This window comes from Saccopteryx bilineata, chromosome 2, assembly GCF_036850765.1.
Source record: "Saccopteryx bilineata isolate mSacBil1 chromosome 2, mSacBil1_pri_phased_curated, whole genome shotgun sequence".
Taxonomy (NCBI): domain Eukaryota; kingdom Metazoa; phylum Chordata; class Mammalia; order Chiroptera; family Emballonuridae; genus Saccopteryx; species Saccopteryx bilineata.
The window spans coordinates 219,999,752-220,024,256 of record NC_089491.1 but is presented as its reverse complement, the minus strand read 5'-3'; the positions used below and the strand labels follow the sequence as shown (position 1 = coordinate 220,024,256).

The following is a 24,505-nucleotide window of genomic DNA, read 5'->3' as shown; positions in this document are numbered from 1 at the left end:
AGGAGGACGCTGCAATCAGTGGTGTCCACTGCACGTGGCTGCGACATAACCCCTTGCCGCTAGCCGGGCCCAACTGCAGCCAAAGGAGTCGCTCTAAGATATTGACTCCCCAACTACTTTCCGACAAGGGTTAGGTTTGAAGAGCGGGTGGCTATGGTGGTGGGATTATTCTGCCAGAGCGGCCGGAACTCGGTGTGTCCAGGCCCAGCTCATGTAGGGCAGGGGTCCCCTGAGGCCATTTATCCGCCCCCGCCGCACTTCCAGAAGAGGCACCTCTTTCATTGGTGGTCAGTGAGAGGAGCATAGTTCCCATTGAAATACTGGTCAGTTTGTTGATTTAAATTTACTTATTCTTTATTTTCAATATTTGTTCCCATTTTGTTTTTTTACTTTAAAATAAGGTATGTGCAGTGTGCATAGGGATTTGTTCAGTTTTTTTTATAGTCCGGCCCTCCAACGGTCTGAGGAACAGTGAACTGGCCCCCTGTGTAAAAAGTTTGGGGACCCCTGATGTAGGTAGGAACTGAAGGAAGCCCAAGCTGCCGCCAGCCCCGCTGTCCAGCATGACCCAGGTTCTGAGTAGCAGGCGCGATATGGGAAGGCCTCCTAAGCAATTACACTCGGGAAGCAAGTTCAGAATGAAATTAATCTTTTGTATCTTTGACAACTAAAGTTCTGAAATAGAAAATGTATCTCACAGCTGAATCCAGTTTAAGGTAGAACTTCAATATTAACATCTTGCTTCCCCATCTGTGAGCTTGCGCAACAGCATGGTGACACCTGCCGGGTTTTCCTGGTAGGGAGGGTTCCTGAGACCTGGGACTTTTCAGTGCTGAAACAGGAAAATACCAGCTGGAACCCAGGTACTAACAGGATAAATAGGGCATATCTCCTCCTGAAGCATCAGTTAACGCGAAGGTCCAGGGAGTTAATTTGTGTAAATATTTTTAAACATTAATACCAAGAGATATTATTCCAAATGCACAATTTGCATAAATTTTAAAAGGCAGCCTTGAGGACATGCCTTGTTCTTTCTTCTACTGACAGTTCTGTGGTTGGAAATTTAAGCAGCACTGCTCTGACATCCCGCTTAGCCTCACTCTCCTAACTTAAGGGAGGAGTGCAGGGGCTCCTCTGCGGATGTAACCCCACCACCACCACCACTTCCACTCTCCAGGGCACCGAGCAAATGACTCAGTTCTTGTAACTGCTTGAACCCACCTACTTTGGCTGGTTTAACTAATCAGGTGTAAAAATGGACATGCTGTGCCCCCGCCACCCTTGACCTTTCAGCTTGTGCTCACCTCACTGGATGGATTAAGGTCGTTTTTCAACCTGGTTTTGTCACAGCAGAGTCCACTGGGAAGTTCTGTCAAATTAGCAGCAGTTCACTCAGCTTCAAAGGGTGAGGAGGTTGTCAAATGCACAGAGGAAACAGTCTGACAGGCACCAAACAAGTTGAGACGCTAGACTGATGTCCATATCCGCTGCTGCCTCCAAAACCCACCCTCTCTTTACATGTGACACCCAGGAGAGGAAATGTCATGATACCAGTTCAGCTTACCCCATGGGACAGCTCTGGGAGGTGTGAGAGGGTGGATCCCTTTGTGGAACATGCCAACCCAGCACAGACATCTGCCAGGGGCGCAGGGAGGGGTGTAGGCAGCAGGTGAATACTTTTCAGCAATTAGCATTTAGATCAAAGTCTGAGTGGCTCTGATGGTCATTACAGTGCTGAATTTTGACAGCTGCAATCTCCAAATACAGTATTTAATACAAGAGACAGAATACCAAACTATATTTACTGTTTACAGTAGTAAAGGACAACAAAGAATATACAAATTGTGAACAAACACAGCTGAGCGCCAGCAGAGACCACATCCACACCCGAACAGCAAAACAAAGGAAAGGCAAGATTCCAGGCAAGCAAGAGATGATGGTCGAGGTCACTGTCCAGGTGCCAGAACGAGGAAAAGCAGGGCCATCAGGCAGCAGGGGTTCCATACAGAAGGGCAATAGGAGAACTGAAAGTTTAATAGGTACAGGTTTCAAAATGTTTCACAGAAATGAAATCACAGCTAATGTTTAAAAAAGCAGCAGAGCACAGTCCGTGAGAACACAAAGTCGTCCTAGCACGGGGCCCATTTGTAACCACACTTAAGTAGCTCTTTTACACAAAAACATCGCTGCAAAATCAGCAATACTTAATCCTATTTTTATATAGATACCATTATTGTTCATCAGAAACAAAAACTGGAAAAAATCTGAGGCCACAGTACAGCTACCAAGTGAGAAACATGGAACTTTCTATTAACAGAAGGGAATGCCTGCAACTAATACAAAATAATATTGAATGGAAACTGTAATTGAAAAAAAAATTTTTTTTTAAAAAGGAGAAAAGCCCATTTTGGCTGCACCCAGCTTTGCTTCTGTACCATCAGGAGCCCTGCCCAAGGGGACACGAGAAGAACAAAGTGGTCAGGGCTGTGCCGCTGAGGGACTTGGTTATTTTTTTCACCTTTTAAAAAGCATTCCAGTATTCTCCCTTCCACTTTACCATATTCTCACAAAACTTAAACTTGCAATATTTAACATTTTAAGAAACCTGTGCCTACAAGAAATAATAAGTGGCAGTTTGTCACTCACCTCCAAATGCCCCCAAAACTTGCCCCACAGAAGCACCCCCACTTTGATGACATGACCGCTCTACATGACAGAATAAGCAGGGGGACTTACTGAATACCTGGGATAAGATCTTCATCTAGACTAAAAAGTAACATTCACACCACGCGCTTTGGGGAAATGTCATAGGAGGGGAAAAGACAAAAATGAAAGCAAAAACAAAGCCCCAAAACCTCGCAACTCTTTTTCCTAAACTAACATGACACTGTGGCTGGCCCGGTTTCAGGTAAATATTTCGTCCCTGCAAACAGTTTTGAGTTGCACCCACAGTATGCCAGAGAGGAAAGAAAGTTTGGTGGATGTCCTTAGTTCCTGCAGACTCCTTTGTAATTGGCATGGTCACATGTTCACTCTTCAACAGCAAATGCAAGGACGGTGACAAAGTGGGGCCAGTCCCTCTAGAGGCCACATCCCAAGAGGCAGCCAGAGGCCCGCGAGCCTCCTGTCTGCTGCTGGAACACGTCGATGGTGTCTTCATCCTCCATCTCCAGCTGGTACGGTCACCATGACAGGCACAGGGAATAAGGGGAAAGTTGTTAGTTTTCCCGCCATCACAGAAACAGAAACTGTTCAACTGAATACACAATGTCCACCGCACTATCTCCCTCACACTGGCACACACCGCCCCATCACATCTATGCTCTGTGGCCCTCCCTCCTAGGTCATATGCAGGGAGAATAGACTTCAGTTGGATTTCCAGTAAGCTACTTATTCACCAACTTTCCCCTTACAAAACTCATAAAAGAATATTCAAAACTAACTGATAGAAAAACTAAGTCTCATTTAAAAAATAAATAAGGATCTAAAATTGTTACTGAAAATTACACAAAATCAGATTCCAATTAGGAACAACCAGTGAGTGGCTCCAAATCCTGGGGATCAGCAGATGCTATGCACTTCGTAGCAAGTGCAGTGCATGGTGCCTGTGGCTTCCAAAACCAAGTTAGAAAAGAAAACCCATTCAGTAAGAGACCCACTGCTGGCTGCACCCCTGCTTCCCATCCCTCTCCTTCAAGACCAGGCCAGACATGGACAAATGCTCCCTGCCTGCCCCTCTTTCTGATACCACTTGCCCGGATATCAGCCCTGATCTTTGCCCATTCTTGGAACAAAAGAAAGCTTCTGCCAAATCAGAGACTAAGCAGGGCTGGAGGCAGTCATGTTTCCCAGAAACGTTCTCAGAAATGGAAAGAAGTATGTATGGGCTGGCGGGCCCTGTCCTACTACAGACACTACCTGGCCAGGAGCGAGAGTGAAGACAGGAGGAGAACCTTCCAGCCCCCACCCCAGTATAAGCCTCCCAGAAATTCTCACAACCAACCACCATCTCAGCAGCAGAACACTTCCTCAATTGGGCAGAAATATGTAGCCCTTCTACAGGAGCCAACCCAAATGATTCTCACTCTGTAAAGGATGAGACTGAGACTCCAACAGAGTTAGTGACCCTGGATCACAAGGTTGTCCAGCTGATGAATGACAAGAATCACAGACTGAACCTCAGCCTCTACCTCTGTCCAAAGTTTTTCACTGTGGAGCCATGTACCACAACATGCTGGGCCGAGGCTGAGATTGCTGCTGGGGATGGTGGAGGAGGGATGGAGGAGGTGTGGAGGGAGGATGGGGCACAAGCTTAACAAAAACTATTTCCTGACTGATAATGAAGGGGTACACACTCCTTTCCACCCATACTCCCATGTGCAAATGTTTACAGGACCCTAGGAGTGAGCCAGTAAGTTAGCTATAAATTGACTAATATTGAAAATTCAATGTCCAGACCACCAGTGGGTTTGAGTGCATCTGCCCATCTCGCCTGGGCCCACTCTGCTGCACCTCCAGCCTGCCCACTGCTCTGCCAGCCTGGAAGAGGATGTCCGACAGACAGAATCCTTCTCATTTGAAACACTGAACATCTCGGGCCCTGGCTGGTTGGCTCAGTGGTAGAGCGTTGGCCTGGCGTGCAGGAGTCCTGGGTTCGATTCCCGGCCAGGGCACACAGGAGAAGCACCCATCTGCTTCTCCATCCCTCCCCCTCTTCTTCCTCTCTGTCTCTCTTCCCCTCCCGCAGCCAAGGCTCCATTGGAGCAAAGTTTGCCCGGGGGCTGGGAATGGCTCTGTGACCTCTGCCTCAGGCGCTGGAATGGCTCTGGTTGCAACAGAGCGACGCCCCAGATGGGCAGAGCATTGCCCCCTGGTGGGCGTGCCAGGCGGAACCCGGTCGGGCGCATGCGGGAGTCTGTCTGACCGCCTGTTTCCAACTTCAGAAAAATACAAAAAAAATACAAAAAAAAAACCCCCAAAAACTGAACATCTCAATTAAAAAGTTAAATAAGCTAATAAGAATATTAAAAAAAATAAAAGTATCTCATATTAGCAATAATCAGTAGCTCCTCAACAAAAATATTTCAAACAGCAGTTAGTCAAATGCAAGTCGGAAGCAGCCTCAGTTTGTCAAAGCTACTTTCATATACCTGGGCCGGGGTGTCTGCTTCATTAATTGGCTGTCCATCAAACCTGAATCTAATCTGTCTCATTGATAAGCCCTAAAAAGGAAAGGTAAATATCATTAAATATTTCCAGGTAATGCATTAATTCAAAACCATCAAATATTTACACCAAAATACCAGGATTCTGAATATGCAGACTGATAGTCCAGTAGATTATAAACCTACTGGTGGGCCTACAATGCATTTCATGTTATGCCAACCCCAGCACCTTCAGAAACCACTGTTCTAGCAATTCATAGTTCCAGGCACCCATCCTCACTCACTTCTCTCACGTCCCTCCTGAACCAAGCAGGAATTCTACTCTGCTGGTCCCACCATTTTCCCCCTTTAAAAAATTCTCAGGAACAGGTCAGGTGATAGGAGACATGTCACAAGACTGCATGAAATTGAGAAGCAGGCTCAATGGCTATGGCCTTGAGAAAGGCAGGAGGGCATTTTCCATCCAAAAGGAGTATGCGCAGCCTTTCTGCATCATGAGGTACACCAGGTACAAAGACATTGCCTTTTAAAAAGCAGCTCTGATGTTACTTGAACAGGTGAGATGGGATTAAAATATGTATCTCTGCTCCTTCTGAAACCCTACTAACAAGACAAATAAAAGAAACACAAAAAATAGGAGAAGGGATGAGGCAGCAGAAAAAGGGTGTCAGCGATGGCCTGGAAGCTCCAAAGCGCTGGATACTGGAACACAGGATCTAGGTGAGGGTGGGGGCAAGATGACGCAGCCTTCAGAGGCAAGGAGCAGGCACAGCCGGTCTGGGAGACAGAGATGCATCAGGCAGCTGATTGTGGATGATGCCTGAAAGCTCCTGTCAGACCCCTAAATCAGAGCTCCCAAAATCAAGAGGCCAGAAGCTGTGCCTTCCACAGGCAGAGGATGCCCCGGGCTCCACAGGCAGTGAGGAGCAGCAGGCACACCCAAGGCCACCTCCAAGACCCCTCCTCCCATGTGCTACGCTCCCAGAGCACAGGCAAGAGTGGGAGGTGCAGAAGTCAACTTCTGGGAAACTTAGTGACTCCCAGGCTGCCTTATCTGGAAAGCCCTCACAAAACCACCAGTCCCAGCATGTTACCCACCCAGCCAAGTGTGGACTTTGTCCACACACCCATGCATGCGGTTTTCCATCAGCTTTTAGTGCTTCAGTCTTAAATATGAGTAGTTAACCAAGAATTAGAGGACATTTAAGGAAAGACTCAAATACATTAGAGGTCAAACCAAAGATGGAGAAACATGGAGGGCAAGGTGGGGGAGGGAAGAATCCAAGGACACTTCACACACAAGCACACACACATGAACACTGACCTGCATGCACGCACACACACAGGAATTCTTAGGGAGATAGAAAACAACAGTATGTTGCTACTGGGGAAGAAGGAGTCTCAAAGAAAAAGAACTTTTGGAAACTGGAAATCATGAGAGAAATAAGACTGTCCATGTAAAGTTGAGAAAAGCTTCCAAAAAAGAAACCAAAGGTGATGACAAAACTCAATGCAAAACAGGGAAAGTGGTCACAGTAACCATTCTAGAACAGGACCTGCATGATGGACAGGAATTCCAAAAAAAGGCAGCAGAAACCAAAGGGCACAACTATCAAAGAATTAATAGGAGGTACATTTCCTAAACTGAAAATAAGTTTCTAAACTGAAAGGGCCCAGAGATATGAATGAAAAATTACACACTTCAAAGCATGTGACAGTGAAACTCCGGAACTTGAGAATGAGGTCCCAAAAACGCTCTGAGAAAAACCAAGTTATATACAAAGGACAGAGAATCAGAATGTCACTGAACTTTTCAAACTAACATCAGAAGCAAGAAGAAAATGATGCAATAACTCCAAAATAAGGAAAATGAATTTCAACCTAGTAATTTATGTACAAATATTCAAGCATGAAGCAAGTCATAAAGAGCAAGTCACTTTCAGATTGTGGTGCCTCAGATGCTGCATATCATGTGCCCTTTCTTTTTTCTTTTTTTTTTACAGGGACAGAGAGAGAGTCAGAGAGAGGGACAGATAGAGACAGAAAGGAACAGAGAGAGATGAGAAGCATCAATCATCAGTTTTTCGTTGCGACACCTTAGTTGTTCATTGATTGCTTTCTCATATGTGCCTTGACCGCGGGCCTTCAGCAGACCGAGTAACCCCTTGCTCAAGCCAGCAACCTTGGGTCCAAGCTGGTGAGCTGTGCTCAAACCAGATTAGCCCGCACTCAAACTGGCGACCTCGGGATCTCGAACCTGGGTCTTTTGCATCCCAGTCCAATGCTCTATCCACTATGCCACCACCCGGTCAGGCTCATGTACCCTTTCTGAACAAGAAACTGGAAGACATGCTCCATCAAAACAGAAAATTAATCCAGAAAATACACAAGAGGGAATAAAAGCAGTTTACAGAATGACCCTGAGGAGGCTCTATGATGACAACCATGCAACCACTCTCAAAAGCAACCTGTCCAGGGCCTGACCTGTGGTGGCGCAGTGGATCAAGCATCGACCTGGAATGCTGAGGTCGCCAGTTCAAAACCCTGGGCTTGCCTGGTCAAGGCACATATGGGAGTTGATGCTTCCTGCTCCTCCCCCCTTCTCTCTCTCTGTCTCCCTTCTCTAAAATGAATAAATAAATATAAATAAAAATCTTCAAAAAAAAAAAGCAGCAACCTGTTCAGGAGGCACAGGTTGAGAAGGGCTCCAGGAGGGAGGATGGGGAAAAGCAAGGACACAAAGAGGTAGCGGTGACCCCCAGTGCCTGCCTACATGGGGGACTGGGCAGCACAGGGGAGAATGTAGGGGTGGGATGCATTAATGATGGACACACAGCCACCAGCATACCAGAAAAATGAGACTTGGACGAGAGGCCAGTGTGCAAGAAGAGTCCACAGTGTGGCCCCATTAGCCGCATTCCCAGAGTCACAACAGAATCCAGTAGATCACAGGGTAACTGAACTACAAGGACAAGGGAAGGGGTGTGTAGTGGCAGTGTCAGAGCTGAACCCCCACTTTTCATAGGTGAAAAGAATCTCTAAAATCAAGAAACAGGAATAAGTAGAAGTATATTTACACAAAATGAAAGTGGAAGGGGTCGATGACAGCGGCTGGAGAGAAGGCTTTGAGGGCAGGAAGGAGGAGGGCGGCATAGCTTTTCTATGGTGCTTTTTACAACAAAAATCCCAAGGCAAGAATGACCAAGCCAGGAACAGAAACAGACTAAGCCTTGTATTTTCAAAGCATCCAGAAGGCCCCCTGCCATTGAAAGGAACAGGACTCCTTGGGGGAGAGGCCAGCGCACCCATCACACCCCACAGAAAAGTGCAGGCAAAGCCACTGAGTGACAGGACTTGAGTGGACAGGACCTGCCCCAGGACCAAAGGTGAGTCCAATGGAGTATGAGGAGAGCAAAACAGACGCAGAGATGAAGCACAAATGGGTTTGACCCACAAGTTCATGACACTAACAAAATCACAACCAAAAATGCTCAATTTAACTGGTCACTATGGGAGGATATGAGCTCGTTATTTTGGAAACTGGTATGTAAAGGGAAAAAATCCAGTATTTTGTGGAAACCGAACTGTGGTGAGGGCTGTGTCCGCATAGCATGTTCCAGCTCCACAGGAAGAAGCGATGGCACTGCACATTAGTTCCCAGTCTGGAACCTCAGAGGCCGCATGCACACTGATCCTGACAGCAGATGCGCTGTCACACTCCGCCCCCAGAGGCAGAGGCAGAGGCAGCATTCTTCCCAGCCTGCTGGGACAGCAGGAGCTGATGGGTGCAAAATGGAGATGAAGAGGGTTGAAGAGAGATGGCCACCTCAGAACGTGCACACTTGTGCACAGACACACATACAATATATGCACACACACAAATATGTATGAACATGAGCAGGCACACACCAAAGCAAGTGCACACATGTACACAGCAATGCACATATGTGTAGACATACACACACATGGGTACACACACATACACACGCATGCACACTTGAACCCTGAAAAGCTGGACAGGCAGTGCTGGCAGTCACACCCAGCCACTGGCACACCTGCCGCTCACAGTAGGCCTTCATCAGCTTGCTCAGCGGGGTGTGTCTCTTGATCTTGAACTGGACCACAGAGCCGTCCTGCCCAGCCACTTTCAGGTTGATGTGGTCGTTCTCTGTCTTTACTCCCTCCTGCAAAAGACAAGAAGACACTGGGCCTCAATACCATGTCCCAAAATAGCCACTTTTAAAGGGCAAGTTTTAGTTAATTACTGAAGTTTTTTTTAAGTCATTAAAAGCAACCTAATTCTTAAAATTCTCTTGCAATCCAAAGTCACTCATGTGATGGTTTTATTTTTACAAAGAATCTTATTTTAACGTCTACTCATGAAGCATCCATGTGTAAGAAAACATAATGCAAATCTACAGCATTCACAGATTGGTAAATCAAGGAAAAAAACCCGTTTAATGCAGAAAAGACTGACAGTCCATGTCTGCCACAGATTACTCTGAAGCCAGAGGAAAATCACAGGACGCTCATCCTCTGGTGGCACCATTTGTGCAGCAGCTTCCACCTTCTTGCTGCGACATCCACAGAGGGGAACCAGCTGTCCCTCATGTAGTTCCATCAGCCCTATCTGATCGGGGACACTCACAGTACCTTTTCTTTACAGAATTCCCGACTCACAGCTCCTGAGCAATCACATATGGAAAGGGTGCCAAAAATCTGTGTCCTGGAGCAGCTCAGGCTGAGAAGAATGTCCTAAGAACCAGAGTGACACGCCTACAAGGGTGATGCACCCATGAGGTTCTGCAGACACAGTGCCACCTCATTTATCTGGCACTGCTGGCGAATGAAGGCATTAACTTTGAACAAAATGATAAAACTGACTCAATTTTAAAATAAAGATCTTATGGAACACAAAGTTATTCACTATTTTCTCTGACACACACGCATGCTTTTCTCACTGATGTGTCTCTTGTCAGTGCATTTGCAGGAGAGGTGACCATATCTGCTCTCCTTCCCTCCCTGCTGGAAGAGCTGGGGCCCTTGTTCCCCTCGCCACTGCCACTGTGTCTCCAGCTCTACTAACAGAAGGGACTGGAGGACAGGCAGCAAATCCTGCACTCTGGCTCGAGACTTTGAATGGGGGTGCAGCTCAGTCCAGGGAGCTTGGAGTGGCCCGAGAAATGGTCCAGGAGATAAGACTTCAGCAAGGCACTCAAAGGAAGTCATGCTGGGTAGTGCCTACTGCACTGCAGCCTTGGGCGGCAGCTAGGCCAGGCACCGCTCACAACCCTCTCTCTTCATGTGGACGCCAGTGTGGCCAAACCAAGTGACCCAAGAGGGGGTGTGCTCAGGAACCCAAGGCCAGGATGGACTGGGGATCCCCTCCAGGAGCACCTCCTTCATTCTCCAGAGATTAAGGATGTATTTGCTTTTTTTTTCCAAATAAAGGTTTTATTTTGAAATAATTTTACATTTATAGAAAAGTTGCAAAACAGAGATGGAGGTCCTTACACTTCTGTCTTCTCAGTGTTAGTATCTCACATCCACAGTATGTATCACACCTAAGAAACCAATGTGGGCACATCACTAGCAGTGAAACTCCAAGCTCTGTTGCTATTTCACCAGTTTTTCCATTAATGTCCTTTTTCAGTTTCAGGATCCAATCCAGGGTACACATTGTGCTTATATTTTTTCAATTTTTTATTGTGTTAAGAAACACATCACACAGCCTGACCAGGCAGTGGCGCAGTGGATAGAGCATCAGACTGGGAAGCAGAGGACCCAGGTTCAAAACCCCAAGGTCACCAGCTTGAGTGTGGGCTCATCTGGTTTGAGCAAGGCTCACCAGCTTGAGCACAAGTTCACTGGCTTGAGAAAGGGGTCACTCAGTCTGCTGCAGCGTCCCCCGCCCCCAGCCAAGGCACATATGAGAAAGCAATCAATGAACAACTAAGGTGCTGCAATGAAAACTTGATACTTCTCATCTCTCTTCCTTCCTGTCTGCCTGTCCCTATCTGTTCCTTTCTCTGATGCTCGGTCACACACACACACACAAAAAACACGTAACACAAAATTTACCATTTTAACCACTTTCAGTAGTATTAAATACATTCATGATGTGTACAACCATCACCACCATCCATCTTTTCATCTTGTAAAATGAAACTCTGTCCCCATTAAACACTAACTCCTCTCCCCAAACCTCTGGAATCTACCCTTTTACTTCTGTCTCTGAATTTGACGACTCTAAGTCCCTCATATAAGTAGAATCATACAGTACTGTATTTGTCTTTTTGTGACTAGCTTATTTAATTTAGCATAATATCTTCAAGGCTCATCCACGTCAGTGTGTCAGAATTTCTTTCATTTTTAAGGCTGAGTAATATTCCATTGTACGGAGAGACCACATTTTGTCTACTCATACATCGATGGACACAGAATTGCTTCCACATTTTAGCTATCATGAATAATGCTGCAATGAACATGAGTGTACAAGTATCTCTTGAGACCTGCTTTTAATTATTTTGAGTAGCTACCCAGAAGTGGGATTGCTGGGTCATATGATAGTTCTATATTAATTTTTTTGTGGAACCGCCACACTTTTCCCAGCTGCTGCACCATTTTACATTCCAACCAATAGTAACAAGGGTTCCAACTGTTCCACATCCTCATCACTTGTTATTTTCTGCTTTTTTGGTAACTGTCCTAATGGATGTGAAGTCTTGATTTGCATTTCCCCAGTGGTTGATGACATTAAGCATCTTTTCATGTCCTTACTGACCATTTGTATATCTTCTTTTGAGAAATGTCTACTCAAGTCCTTCTCCCCTTTTTTTGAATGGAGTTGTTTTGCAGTTGTTGAGTTTCAGTTCTCTATATATTCTAAATATTAACCCTTTATTATATATATGGATTTGCCTATATCTTCTCTCCTTCTGTAGGTTGTCTTTTTACTGTCCATATTATCCTTTGATGCACAATTTTTTTAAAATTTTCACCAAGTCCAGTTTGTCTGTTTCTACTCTTGTTGCCTATGCCTGTGAAATCGTATTCAAGAAATCACTGTCATACTCAATGCTGTAAAGCTTTTGTCTTATTTCCTCCAAAGAATTTTATTGGTTTAGGTCTTACATTTAGGTCCTCAATTGATTTTGAGTTAATTTTTGTATGTGGTGTAAAGGGTCCAACTTAGTAATTCTTCTGCATGTGGACAGAGGATACATTTGTTTTTATAATGAAAAAAATATGGATGTGTTAAAAAAACAGTTGCAGGGACCAAAACACAACATAAACAGAAACACAGACACAGGGTAGCAGCTGCAGACCAGGCACAGGAAGGCAACGGGACTGGGCAGAAGGCCTCACCACGATGACAGGGGCACCAGTTCCCCTGGTGGGCTAATGTAACCAGGAAAGGACCTAGATACCTCTCTCTCCACAGGGGGAATGCTAAGAACAATGGCCTGTACCAGACCCCTGAGGAATTCCTAATAAACAAGCAGTAAAAGTAAAAAACACTAAAAAACAACTACCACAATTCACTGCAGTCAGTTTCCTCCCTCAGTGATGCAGGGGAGCAAGAAGCTGTCTTCCCAGTCAACTCACAAAGTTTTCCTTCCACCATCATGACAGCCTGAGAGTGCACCTCCTGCCCTCCTGGCCAGGCCCAGAGCAAAGAGGGCTCCTCGAGGCACCAAGGGCATTGCACACCATTTGGTCATTTTGGACATGGTTCAAACACATTTATTCAACTGAAAGGACCATGGAAGTTGAACAGTGAGAGAGTTAAGTTTAAACTCCCTGGAAAAATGAATATTGTGTGTATTTCACTGTATTTAAATTTCAGTAAGAGGAAGCCACCCAGAAAACAAACAAAGGCATTTATGTTTGGCCAAATGACAAGCTGGGAGGAATGATATAAAAGGCTGAGGTGGAATCAAAATGTACAAAACAAAGCAGCTCCAACCAAATCTGGAGAGAAGAGGTGTGTCTGGAGTGGACCTTTACTCAAAGCAGGGTAGGGAAGGGCTGGCTTCCACACCAGACCATGTAGAGGGCTGCAATCTCCAGTACCAGGCTGGTAGCAAAGGAAGCCTGTGTGCAAAGCATTCACCTCAACAGTAGATCTCCCTCTTGGTCAAAGAGACAAACTCCAGGCCCTGATCTATTAGCTCAGTTGGTTAGAATGTCATCCCGAAACACCAAGCTTGTGGGTTCAATACCCGATCAGGGCACACATGGGAAGCAACCAATTAATGTTCCACAACAAAGTGGAACACCAAATGAATGCTCTCGCTATCTCTCTAAAATCAATCAAAAAAACAAAACAAAACAAAAACCAGTGCAGGCCCAAAGCTTTGGAAACCTGTTTTTTCTTTAAATTTTTTCCATTGATTGAGAGAGAGAGAAAGAGAGAGAGAGAGAGAGAAGCATCAACTCATGGTTCCACTTAATTGCCTCATCTAGTTGTGTACTCATTGACTGCTTTTCCTATGTACCCTGTTCAGGGATCAAACCTGGACGTGCCGGGATGACATTTTATCCACTGAGAACCCAGCCAGGGCCTTTGGAAACCTGTTTTTAGTAAGAGTAGTTAAAACAACAGCTATGGACCCTCCCAAGGACTGATAACCAACTCCCTAGAGTAGCAATTTTCAACTTGTGTGTGGCAAGAATTTTTAAAACATGCAATATCTGGCTAGTCAGGAACTTTCCCCTTACTGACAACAACCAACACAATAGCTGTCAGTGTGAATGAATCAAAATTATACTTTTTCTGTCAGATCAGCAATAAATATATTTTTTGGTGTGCCCCATAATTTTAGTAATTAGTTTACATGTACCATGAGATGAAAAAGGTTGAAAGTCGCTGTTCAGGACCACAGACCAGAGCGCGCCATGGGGACCAGTGGGGACAGAAATGGCGAAGATGGGCGCACACCACAGGACGTGGTGGCAGAACAGTGGGCGCATGCTGGAGGGTGGACAGGACAGGCTGTACAGTAAAGGTCTCCAGCGCGTGCAGACAGGCCAGGAAGCACACAGCGCCAGACCGATCATAGATGTGATTCCAGGAGTGAGAAGCTCCCTGGGAAAGGGCCTCCACGACAAAGAAGATTCTAGAGGTGGGTGGTTCTAGAGAGGGGCCATAGGGGGGGCGTTTCTCCATACTATATGGGGTGACAGTATCAGTGACCTCGCAACCAGGGTCCGAGAGGAAAGGGGGTTTCTCGGTTGGATAGAAGGGATGTAGGTGGATGAGACCCCGGCGGAAGATTCCCTGGAGGGAGAGTCTGGATGCGGGCAGAGGGATCCTGGAGATAGTGCCTCCAGACGGGTAATGGGTGGCAGTGGCGGGTGATGAGGACGAGGCGGGACCCAACTAGGGGTCACCCTGCACTACCTCTGAGTTCCGCGTAGGCCCCGCCCCCCACCTAGGTCAGCCCGAGGTGGGGCTTCACGTTAGGCAGTTCGCTGCCTGATGGGGGACAGGGTCCGGGCTGCCCTGCAGCCTGCGGAGGACGCGCCGTGGGGACCAAAAGGGCGTAGCTGTAAGGCGGCGTGCGAAGAGTTGGGGCGGAGCCTGGACGAGAGATGAAGAGGAGTAACCTGTGCCGTAGGGGCGGAGCCTGAGCGGAGAGCGGTCAGGGCCTCGGTGGGGCGGAGTCTAAGCGAAGGGCGGGCCGTGGGGGCGGAGCCTGGGCATAGGGCGGGGCGGGAAGCGGCAGGGGGGAGGGGAGCCAAACGGCGCTACTGCGGGGGGAGGGGCGGGAAGCCAGGGCGCAGGAGGCCCAGCCGACACCGCTGTTCCTTGGCCGTGGAGGCCGCGCTGAGCCGTGCAGGTCGCTCAAAGTGCGGCGGGGACAGACGGGAGCGGCGTGGGCGAGGGTCGACCGCGGGGACTGGCCCGTGCCCCCCCGCCCTTACCTTGGGCTTCTCTTCGGACATGGCTGCGAGCGGTGGCGGGGTGGAAGGGCCGCGGCGGAAAATTAGGCAGCGCGGGAGCGGGCGAATCACGCTCTCTGCCCGCCGCTCTCCCGCCGCAACTGCTCGCGGGGCCGCGCTTTGCCCCCCAAATCCCGACGCGCCAGTTGGCCAGCGCGAGGTCACGTGGTGTGTGCGCGTGCACGGCGCGCGCGCCCGGGCGTCGAGCGCGCGCCCAGTTGGGCCGAGGTTCCCGGCGGTTGGGAATGCGTCACGGCGCGGGGTGGGTCCCCTAGCCATCTCGGCGCCCGAACACCCGGGGGCGCTCAGGACATCGCGGGGCGAGGGTAGGACGCGCTGAGACCGCGGGGACGCTCAGGGCATCCAGGCCGGGTCGTTCCGGACATCGGGGCGGGGCGTAGGGACGGGAGTGGTTCACAAAGAGCTGGGCCGTGAGGCTGGGCCAGGTGCAGCGCCAGGAATCAGTACTAGTGCATTACCTAGGGTCTGCCTCAGTGCCCTAGTCCACAGACTTGGTCCTTCACCTACTTGAGCTCAGACAGCCAAGCTTAGGCGCCCTACTCATTTCCTGCGTGAGAGTGCGTTTCTCCAAGGAAAAAGGAAAATAAGGCCAGTCCGCTGAACCACCTCCAGTGGTCACAGAGGACCTGGGTGAGCCAGGTGCCTACTGGAAAAGGTGCCTTCACCCAGGTGCCAAATGTCAGATCATGAAGAACTGCGGGTGAACCAAGAAGACAGTCCAGGGCTAACCCCTCCATTGGTTCCATCCACCAACACATTGCATTTGTTCATTTTGAAGCCCACACGCAGAGCTGCAGGTGAACAGAGGCATAAACAAGGATCAGAGATGTAGAATGTCTTTCTCTGTCCAATTCTTACTCTGAACGTAGCCAGGCTTCCCTCTGACCCTGCCTCTTGTTTTGTCTAGTCCCCATCTGAGGCTTCTGAAGCTGGCAAGTGGAAGCTGAGCACCTGGGGGATGTGGTTCAATCCGTGCAGGATATACTCTTTTGACCATTTTGCTAATGTTTCTGGAGTGCCAGATGCTAGTACTCTGCACCTGATCTTTACAGCAACCCAGTTCACAGGTGAGGCTAGTGAGTGCTAGGAAATTTAATTCCATACCTAAGGTCCCAGAGTTTGTAAGGGCACTGGGATTTGAAAGCTGGCAGTCAGTCGGTGAGATTAGCCAGTGTGCCCTACTGCCTCTCTAGACCCCACCAAGGTGGATGGGCCAAACGGTGCTCAGTTGAACACTGGAAACATGCAAGAGAATGGGGGTCACAGTCAGTGCATCCTTTCAGTACTTTGAGACACATTCTTAGAAAACCCTGGCTCTTCCTGTCCTCCCTGTTTGTAATGCTATTGCCCTCAGATGAAATGAACTAATATGGCAAACATTTATTGTCACTCAGAGTGTGCCAAGCATGGTACCAAGTTCACTCATCCCACTCAAGCCCCACAAAACTGAAGCAGGGCACTCTTGTGATCCCTATTTTGCCAATTAGGAAACTAAAGCTTAAGGGGGAGGGTGGACTGCACAGTAACAGGCAGCTAGGAAATACCAGGTTCTGGATTTGAACCCAAGCAATGGAATTATTTCCACCCTGTCAGTAAAACCCAGACAACTGGATTCCACTCATTTCCCATTAATATCCCAAAGCCATAGGGACAAAGTTTTCATGGACTCTAATTTCACAAACTATCTTTAACTCTTAAAAATTTACTTTCTTGGCCAGAGATACATTAAGGAGGGGGAAGGGGGCTCCCCAAAATGGAGCTGTCAGGTCATAGGTTGATGACATCTCTGTTACAGGTATAGTAGAAGCCAACCTCCCATCTGAGCCACGTCCAAGGATTTGACCCCTTTTATCCTGGAATCTGGACTGTAGCCCTCCTATACTGGATGGCCCCTAGGTAGAATGACCAGATCAAGTTGTGCTTCCAGGAAAGGGGAGCCTTTAGAAACCAGCCCCGCCTGACCTGTGGTGGCGCAGTTGGATAAAGCGTCGACCTGGAACACTGAGGTCGCCAGTTCGAAACCTTGGGCTTGCCTGGTCAAGGCACATATGGGAGTTGATGCTTCCTGCTCCTCCCCCTTCTCTCTCTCTCTGTCTCTCTCTCTCACTCCTCTCTCTCTAAAAAATCAATAAAAAAAAAAGAAAGAAAGAAACCAGCCCCTTCCAAGACAGGGGTGGACAATAAGAATCAAATCCTAGATTGTTGGCTGTGGTGTTACTTTGGGTAGCAGCATCCAGATCGATCAACAACTCTAAAACAGCATCAGTTATAAAACATATGTGCTGCCTGACCTGTGGTGGTTTAATGGATAAAGTGTTAACCTTGGAATGCTGAGGTCGCCTGTTCAAAACCCCAGGCTTACCCAGTCAAGGCACATACAAGAAGCAACTACTATGAGTTGATGCTTCCCACTCTTCCTCTCGCCCCTTCTCTCTCTCCTCTCTCTAAAATAAATACTAAATAAATAAGCATATGTGCCACATTCACATTAAACTATGACAGGTTATGAATGGAAGACACATCCTGGTGTCAGACTTAGAGTGTGAAATATATATATATTATAACTTAGAATTGATGAAACACGGTATCTAAATGCATTACAGTAAGAAAGGTTATGCCACTGTTAAATGTGTTTTTTAAAAGTGTAGCTGATAGGCCCTGGCCAGTTGGCTCAATGGTAGAGCATCAGCCTGGTGTGTGGGAGTCCCAGGTTCAATTCCCAGCCAGGGCACACAGGAGAAGTGCCCATCTGCTTCTCCACCACCCCCCTCTCCTTCCTCTCTGTCTCTCTCTTTCCCTCCCACAGCCAAGGCTCCATTGGAGCAAAGTTGGCCTGGGCACTGAGGATGGCTCCATGGCCTCTGCCTCAGGTGCTAGAATGGCCCTGGTTGCAACAGAGCAACACCCCAGATGGGCAGAGCATCGCCCCCTGGTGGGCATGCCAGGTGGATCCTGGTCGGGCGCATGTGGGAGTCTGTCTGACTGTCTCCCGTTTCCAACTTCAGAAAAAAAAAAGTGTAGTTGATAAAAGGAAAAGATGTTCATATTATGCTGATAAGTTTTTTTATGTTTATTTTTTTATTTTAGAGAGATAAGAATGGGGGGGGGGGAGACAGGAACATCAGATCTCTTTCTATGTGTGCCCTGACCAGGAATCAAACCAACAACCTCTGCTCTTCCAGACAATGCTCTAACCAATAGAGTTATCCAGCCACAGCTTTTTCTTTTTTAAGAGACAGAGGGTAAAAGAGAGAGGGGGGCGGAGGAAGGAAGCATTCATTTGTTGTTCCACTTAGTTGTGAACTCATTGGTTGCTTCCCATGTGTGCCTGACAGGATCAAACCTGCAACCTTGTAGTCATCTTGGGATGACTCTCTTAACTGACTGAGCTAACTGGCCAGGGACACTAATAAGATTTTTAAAGCAAATAATGAAACTACTGTGGTTTTGAACAACCAAAAAATCTTTAGGAAATATTTTGAAAATCTGAAGACATCAGATAGCTATTAAAACAAAGAGAACCTTCTCTGAAGGGTGAAGATCCCAGCAAGAAGGGAAGTGATTTTCCCCTTTGAAACATTTGGTAATTAGAATGATGTATTAGTCAGCTCAGGCTGTAATGACAAAATACCAAAGACTGAGTGGCTTAAACAACAGACACTTATTTCACAAATCTGGAGACTTGAAGTCTGAGATCAAGGTTACCAGCAGAGTTGATTTTAGGTGACGCCCCTTTCCTTGGCTTGTAGATGACCACTGCCCAACCTCCCTGTGTCCTTACATGGCCTTTCCTCTGTGTGTACATAAAGAGAGGAAGAGCAATAGTAAAAGAGAAAGAAAAGAGAGAGGAAAGGGGAAGAAGAGAGGAAGAGACACATATAATCCAGTCCATAATATATGCAATGGACAAGAACTTAAGACACTAAGTACAACTTTTGAGTCTCATAGACTAGAGGAGACAATAACTGGGCATGGCAAACACCCATATAAACTGGCAGAGGTTGTGGCTCTGATAAATAACCTGGATCTTGAGCTAAAGCACTGAGGCATACAACAAAGGCATAAGGCTGAAGGGTAAATAGATCAGCCCTCACAAAGACTGAAACCCCAGCATACAGACATCTCACTCCCAAATTGGACTAAACTGATTTGCTCTCCTTCCTATTACCAACCTGAAGCAAACTGAAATCCCTGGAGGAAAATAGCAACATCCAGGGCCTCAAGTTAATTAACATAGTGTCATATACAATATCCAGAATTAAAGAAAAGCTTATAAAGAAAACTGAAGAGAAATGATGCCAAACCGAGAAATACACACACACACACACACACACACACACACACACACACACATAATAAACCTATAGGAGAACAGACATTATCAGACACAGACTTTAAAGTCACTTTAAATAATATTCAAGAAAATAGAGCATGAGATACAATATTCAGCGGAGAAGTGGAATCTATAAAAGACAATCAAATATAAATTTTAATTTTTTTAATTTATTCATTTTAGAGAGGACAGAGAGAGAGAGAGAGGAGAGACAGAGAGAGAGAAGGGGGGGAGGAGCTGGAAGCATCAACTCCCATATGTGCCTTGACCAGGCAAGCCCAGGGTTTCGAACCGGCGACCTTAGGATTTCCAGGTCGACGCTTCATCCACTGCGCCACCACAGGTCAGGCAAATATAAATTTTAAAACAAAAAATACAATCACTGAAATTATGAATTCAGTAGATAGGTTTAACAACAGATTAGACACAGTGGAAGAGATGATTATGAACTGGAAGATATGTCAGAGGAAAATAGTTAGACAAGAAGCAGAGAGAGAAAAAATAATGGAAAAAATAGTAAAAAGCCTAAGAGACATATACAACATGATTTGACCTATAAAAGGTCAAAGATATTTGCAAAATGGAATCCCAGAAGGAGAGAAAAGAACAAGCCAGAAGCAATATTTGAAGAGATAATAAAAAGATTTTTCAAAATTCATCAAAGATAACACACCACAGATTACAGAGAAACTACTAACCCAAATCAGAATAAATACAAGGATAACCACACCTAGTTATATGACAGTAAGCCTGCTCAAAACCAAAGACAAAGAAAATATCAGCCAGATATATAAAGGAGAAATGAAGACTTACATATGATTTTGCAATGGGGACATGGAAGTCAGACAACAATGGAATAATATGTATAAAATGCTGAAAGAAATAACTACCTTAGACTTCAATAACAAAATTTGGTATAAAAATAAGGTGAAATAGAGTAAATCATCAAGAATTCATTGCCAGAAAGCATACAGTAAGGGAAATACTAAATTTATATTTGATTGTCTTTTATAGATTCCACTTCTCTGCTGAATATTGCAAATAATACTAAATATATTCCGGCAGAGGAAAACTGATCCCAGATGGAAGCATAGAAATACAAGAGGGAATGAAAAGAGAATGAAGCATGAAAATACAATTAAGAGCATACTTATGTGGGTAAGTCTAAATAAATACTGACTCTGTAAAACAACAACGTTTTCTGAACATCCATTTACCTACCCATTTGCTATTCATCCAACTATTCATCCAACTACCCATCCACCCATTCACCATCCACCCATTCACCTATCCACCTATCCACCTATCCATCCATCCACGTACCATCCATCCATCCATGCAGACATTCACCCATCCATGCATCCATCCATCCACCAACCTATTCACTCAACCATCCATCCATTTACCCAACCATCCATCATCCACCCATGCACCCATCCACCCATTTATTAATCTATTTCACAAATGCTTGCTGAGCTCATAGCAGGTGCTGGTGCTTCTGTCCTGGGCTCAGCTCTTCCTTGAGAGGTCCTTCCTTGAGACGTCCTATTGCTCATGATCCTCCCTTCCTGTCTGCCTACCCTGTGGACTTCAAGTCCCAGCATCAGATGGGAAGGAGGCCTTACAAGGACTGCATTGGACTTACAATCCCGTGATTGTGGAGGCAATTCCCTGTAATAGATCCATAGAAAATAGGTGTATGGATTGGTGAATGAATAAATGGATGGATGGATGAATGGATGGATGGACGGACAGACAGACATCCTACTGGTTCTGCTTCTGTGGTTAAACCCTGCTACATTTGGTGGCCAGAAGAACAGAATATTAAATCTGAGTTAGGGAACAGACTATATAGCAAAGGAGGGCTCTTCAGGTAGGTGGCCAGGGAAATTTCACACACCTGAAATAGAGGGTGGGAGTGGAGTCACGAGCTACCAGAATGCCTGGAAAGATACTCCAGGTACTCCAGGGAACAAGTACAGCAGGGTCAGGTAAGAGGGCCTTTAGCGTGTTCCAGGCACAAAGGAGCTAGAATGCTGAAGGAAGAGATGGAGACGCAGCTGGAGGCAAGCAAGGAGCCTAGGCCATTGTAGAGCTCGGGCCTTGGTCTAAGTGCATTGGGAGCTGTGGTGGTGGTGGTGGTAGGGATTGAGTGGGTCCCCACAATCATATTTGCAGTTTAAAGAGGCTCCTCAGGCCAGGGAGAAGAGGCTTCAGGGAAAACAGAGGGGCCAGCCATGCTCCAGGGGAGCAAAGAGATGGCAGTGTGGACCTGGGCAGGGCAGTGTGGGGATGATGCAGCACTCTGCAGACTATAGGGCTTGGGTGACAGGGTCTGGCTTGGTCTGGTAATGGTGAGAGTCCGATGAGACACTATGGGGTACAGGAGAGGCCAGTGGAAGAGTGTGGAATCAGGGTCACTGAGGAGCCTTGGAGCCCGGGCCAGGGAGAAGAGGGTGAAGGTGTCATTCGCATCCCTGGCCTGCAGGCTCTGATCCTAGAAGCCAGCACCATATGCTTTCAGAGCGCAGCACCGAGCTCCCTGGGTCCTCTGAAACAGTCTCCCCTGACTCTGGTGTCTAGACCCCTAGAATATAGTCACCTGTTCCAGCCCTACCTCTCCCTGGCCTCTCCTCCTTCCTTGGTCAGTGTCCACTTGGGGACACATCCTGACAAACTTCTTGGGAAATGGACCCAGGTCTCCTGAACAAGCCATCCAAATGCATGTTCCTACCCTGTGGTTTCCATTCCAAAGAACTCATCCTGATTGGGTAAGGCTTCCAGGCAAACTCAGGACAGTGGTGCTTCCTGCTAGGGGCCTGGGTATGAATCATCCAACCTCCTCCCAGGTGCCAGCTGGTGCCTCTGCATGCCCACTGTCCACCAGTCACCCAGTTGGCCACCCTCTGTGGCAAGCAGGTTAATTATCTTTATGCCTGGTTAACTATTCCTTATGCCCGGTTAACTATTATTCTTTATGCCTGGTTAAATATTCTTTATACCAGGTTAACCATTCATTACGCCTAGTTAACAATTCTTTATACTGGGTTAACCACTCTTTCTGCCGAGTTAACTACTCTTCAGATTAGGTTCCAGAGAAACTGGTGTTGTACCCTCCCACCATTGCTCTCTGAACACGAGTCCCTGAGAAGTAACTGGAGGTGGCCCTCATAAATTTTGTAAAAATGCTGAAAAATCAAAAATGGCAATGCTGTTAATTGGCATACAAAGTCAGAAATCATAAGGAAATGCCACACTTCACTGTCAGTCTGAGATACTCATCAGCTTAATGGTGCCAAATGTGATCACTTGTAAAATAGACAAGAGGAACATACACACAAGATGCAGGATATGAGATTAAATCCCGAGGGGCAATGCCAGAGACAAGCATTAGTGATGAAAGAATTAGTGTCAAGAAAGACCAACTAGCTGGTGGGGAGCCTTGGAGAGGGACAGGGCTCACTGTGATCCAGCTGGACAGCAGGGAGCAAAGGACAGAGACAAGGCTCACCACCAATACGTCATCAAGAGCCAGCTGGTAAAGTGTCCTCTTGGAAAAGTCAGTAAAAGTGCTGCCCTCTGGCCAGGCCAGCACCCAGCCTTACTCCAAGTCACTGCAAAAGCCCCATGGCAACTGCCATTACCAAGACAATTTATTTTGTGGACTCAGTGCCCCTGCCCCTAAGCTTAGAGAACTAGAATGTGTGGAATTACTTAAGAAAGTTATGTTGACTGTATTTGGTGACTTATCTGTAGTTAGGAATTGTTCTTAGTATTCAGGCTTTAGAACAATTAGACACCTGTTCCACAACTGCAGATAATTGACGTTCTTTAGCTCAGGGGAGAAAACCCCATCAAGTCAAGTAAGTCCCTGCTGAACTGGCAACATCTGTCTCTGTGCAGGGAGGGGCCCACATTGGGGGCCGCCTTAACCAGATTTACTGAGGAATGGAATGACCTCAGGTCGATGTAGTTCCCTGACAGCCCTGGTGAGGCAGGCGGCTGCCTGGCCAGGAGTGCACTCCTACCAATGGAATAGAGTGGAGGTAATAGTGTCATTTTGCCACTGGGGCAGCTCTGCTTTCCTCCCCACCTGCCGGCTGGAGGCACAGGACTCAAAGAACCCAGGGGACACCCAGCTACAAAACTATGGGGAGCAAAGATACCACCTACTGGGAAACAGGTCCAGGCTGAGCCACCAGAATGCTAGAGTCTGTCCCATTCAGCAGCCAAGGGTGAAAAGTCCAAGTGGTTCACAAGCCACTTTTACCCTTCAACATGTGTGGATCTTTTCACTCACAAAGGCTGTTTTGGGGACTGTGTCCCCAGCAGAATGCATGGTACTGAGGACAAGTGGTGGCAGCAGGACTACCTGCTCACCACTTCCCAGTGCCCCACCCAGGGAATTGGTGGCTCCTGTCCCATCAGGCTTAGCAGGACACATAGACTAGGGGACACAGTAAGGTCTCTGTTCCCCAAAAAGATGACTGCTGTGTCCCTCAGCTCTTCAAAGTGGACATGTGGCCAGAGAAAGCTCAGTAGCGGAAACACTGGCTGTGAAGTACACAGGTTTCTATGTATCAGGCCACAGCAAAACTATCTGGGTACTCATGGGCCATTGGCTGTGCCTCCTGGTAGAGTGAACATGGGGAATGGCCACTGAATCAGCCACTGCCTGACCAGGGCATGGTCCCCAGGGACTGTGACCTACATAACAGCACTGTGGGGAGCAGCCGGACCAGCAGGACCGTCTTCCCAGAGAACCGACTTCCAGATGAGGTTTTGGTTTGGGGCCACGTACCTCCATCCACCTTACAAAGCATCATAAACCCTTTCAAATGAAGGAGGTCATGTTGCAGATTCTACCAACATTTTTAAATAAGCACCATGGATACTTTGATCCAGAATTCTACTTCTAGGAACTGACCCTGCAGTTCACTCACATTTCATGCCAAAGCAGCATGAAAACTTGGTTTGGGAACTATATGCCTCCCAAAGGGAGCAGGCACCATGAGGCCCCTCAGGATGTGGCGGCCAC

At 47.0% G+C, this 24,505-nt stretch overlaps 1 protein-coding gene across 2 annotated transcripts; it reads right to left on the bottom strand.

Annotated features, from left to right (window-relative positions):
• Positions 1–1,788: 1,788 nt before the first annotated feature.
• On the bottom strand, positions 1,789–15,305 carry SUMO3 (small ubiquitin like modifier 3). 2 transcript variants are annotated; one of them, XM_066259209.1, is made up of 4 exons: positions 15,096–15,278; positions 9,221–9,349; positions 5,151–5,222; positions 1,789–3,173 (listed from the first exon to the last, which is right to left on the bottom strand). In XM_066259209.1, exons 1-4 carry the CDS (start codon positions 15,114–15,116, stop codon positions 3,081–3,083), a joined length of 315 nt encoding a protein of 104 aa, XP_066115306.1. In that variant the 5' UTR covers positions 15,117–15,278; the 3' UTR covers positions 1,789–3,080. The 2 variants fall into 2 exon arrangements, with proteins under 2 accessions (XP_066115306.1, XP_066115307.1); XM_066259210.1 differs by lacking the exon at positions 5,151–5,222 and having other exon boundaries at positions 15,096–15,305.
• Positions 15,306–24,505: the final 9,200 nt, after the last annotated feature.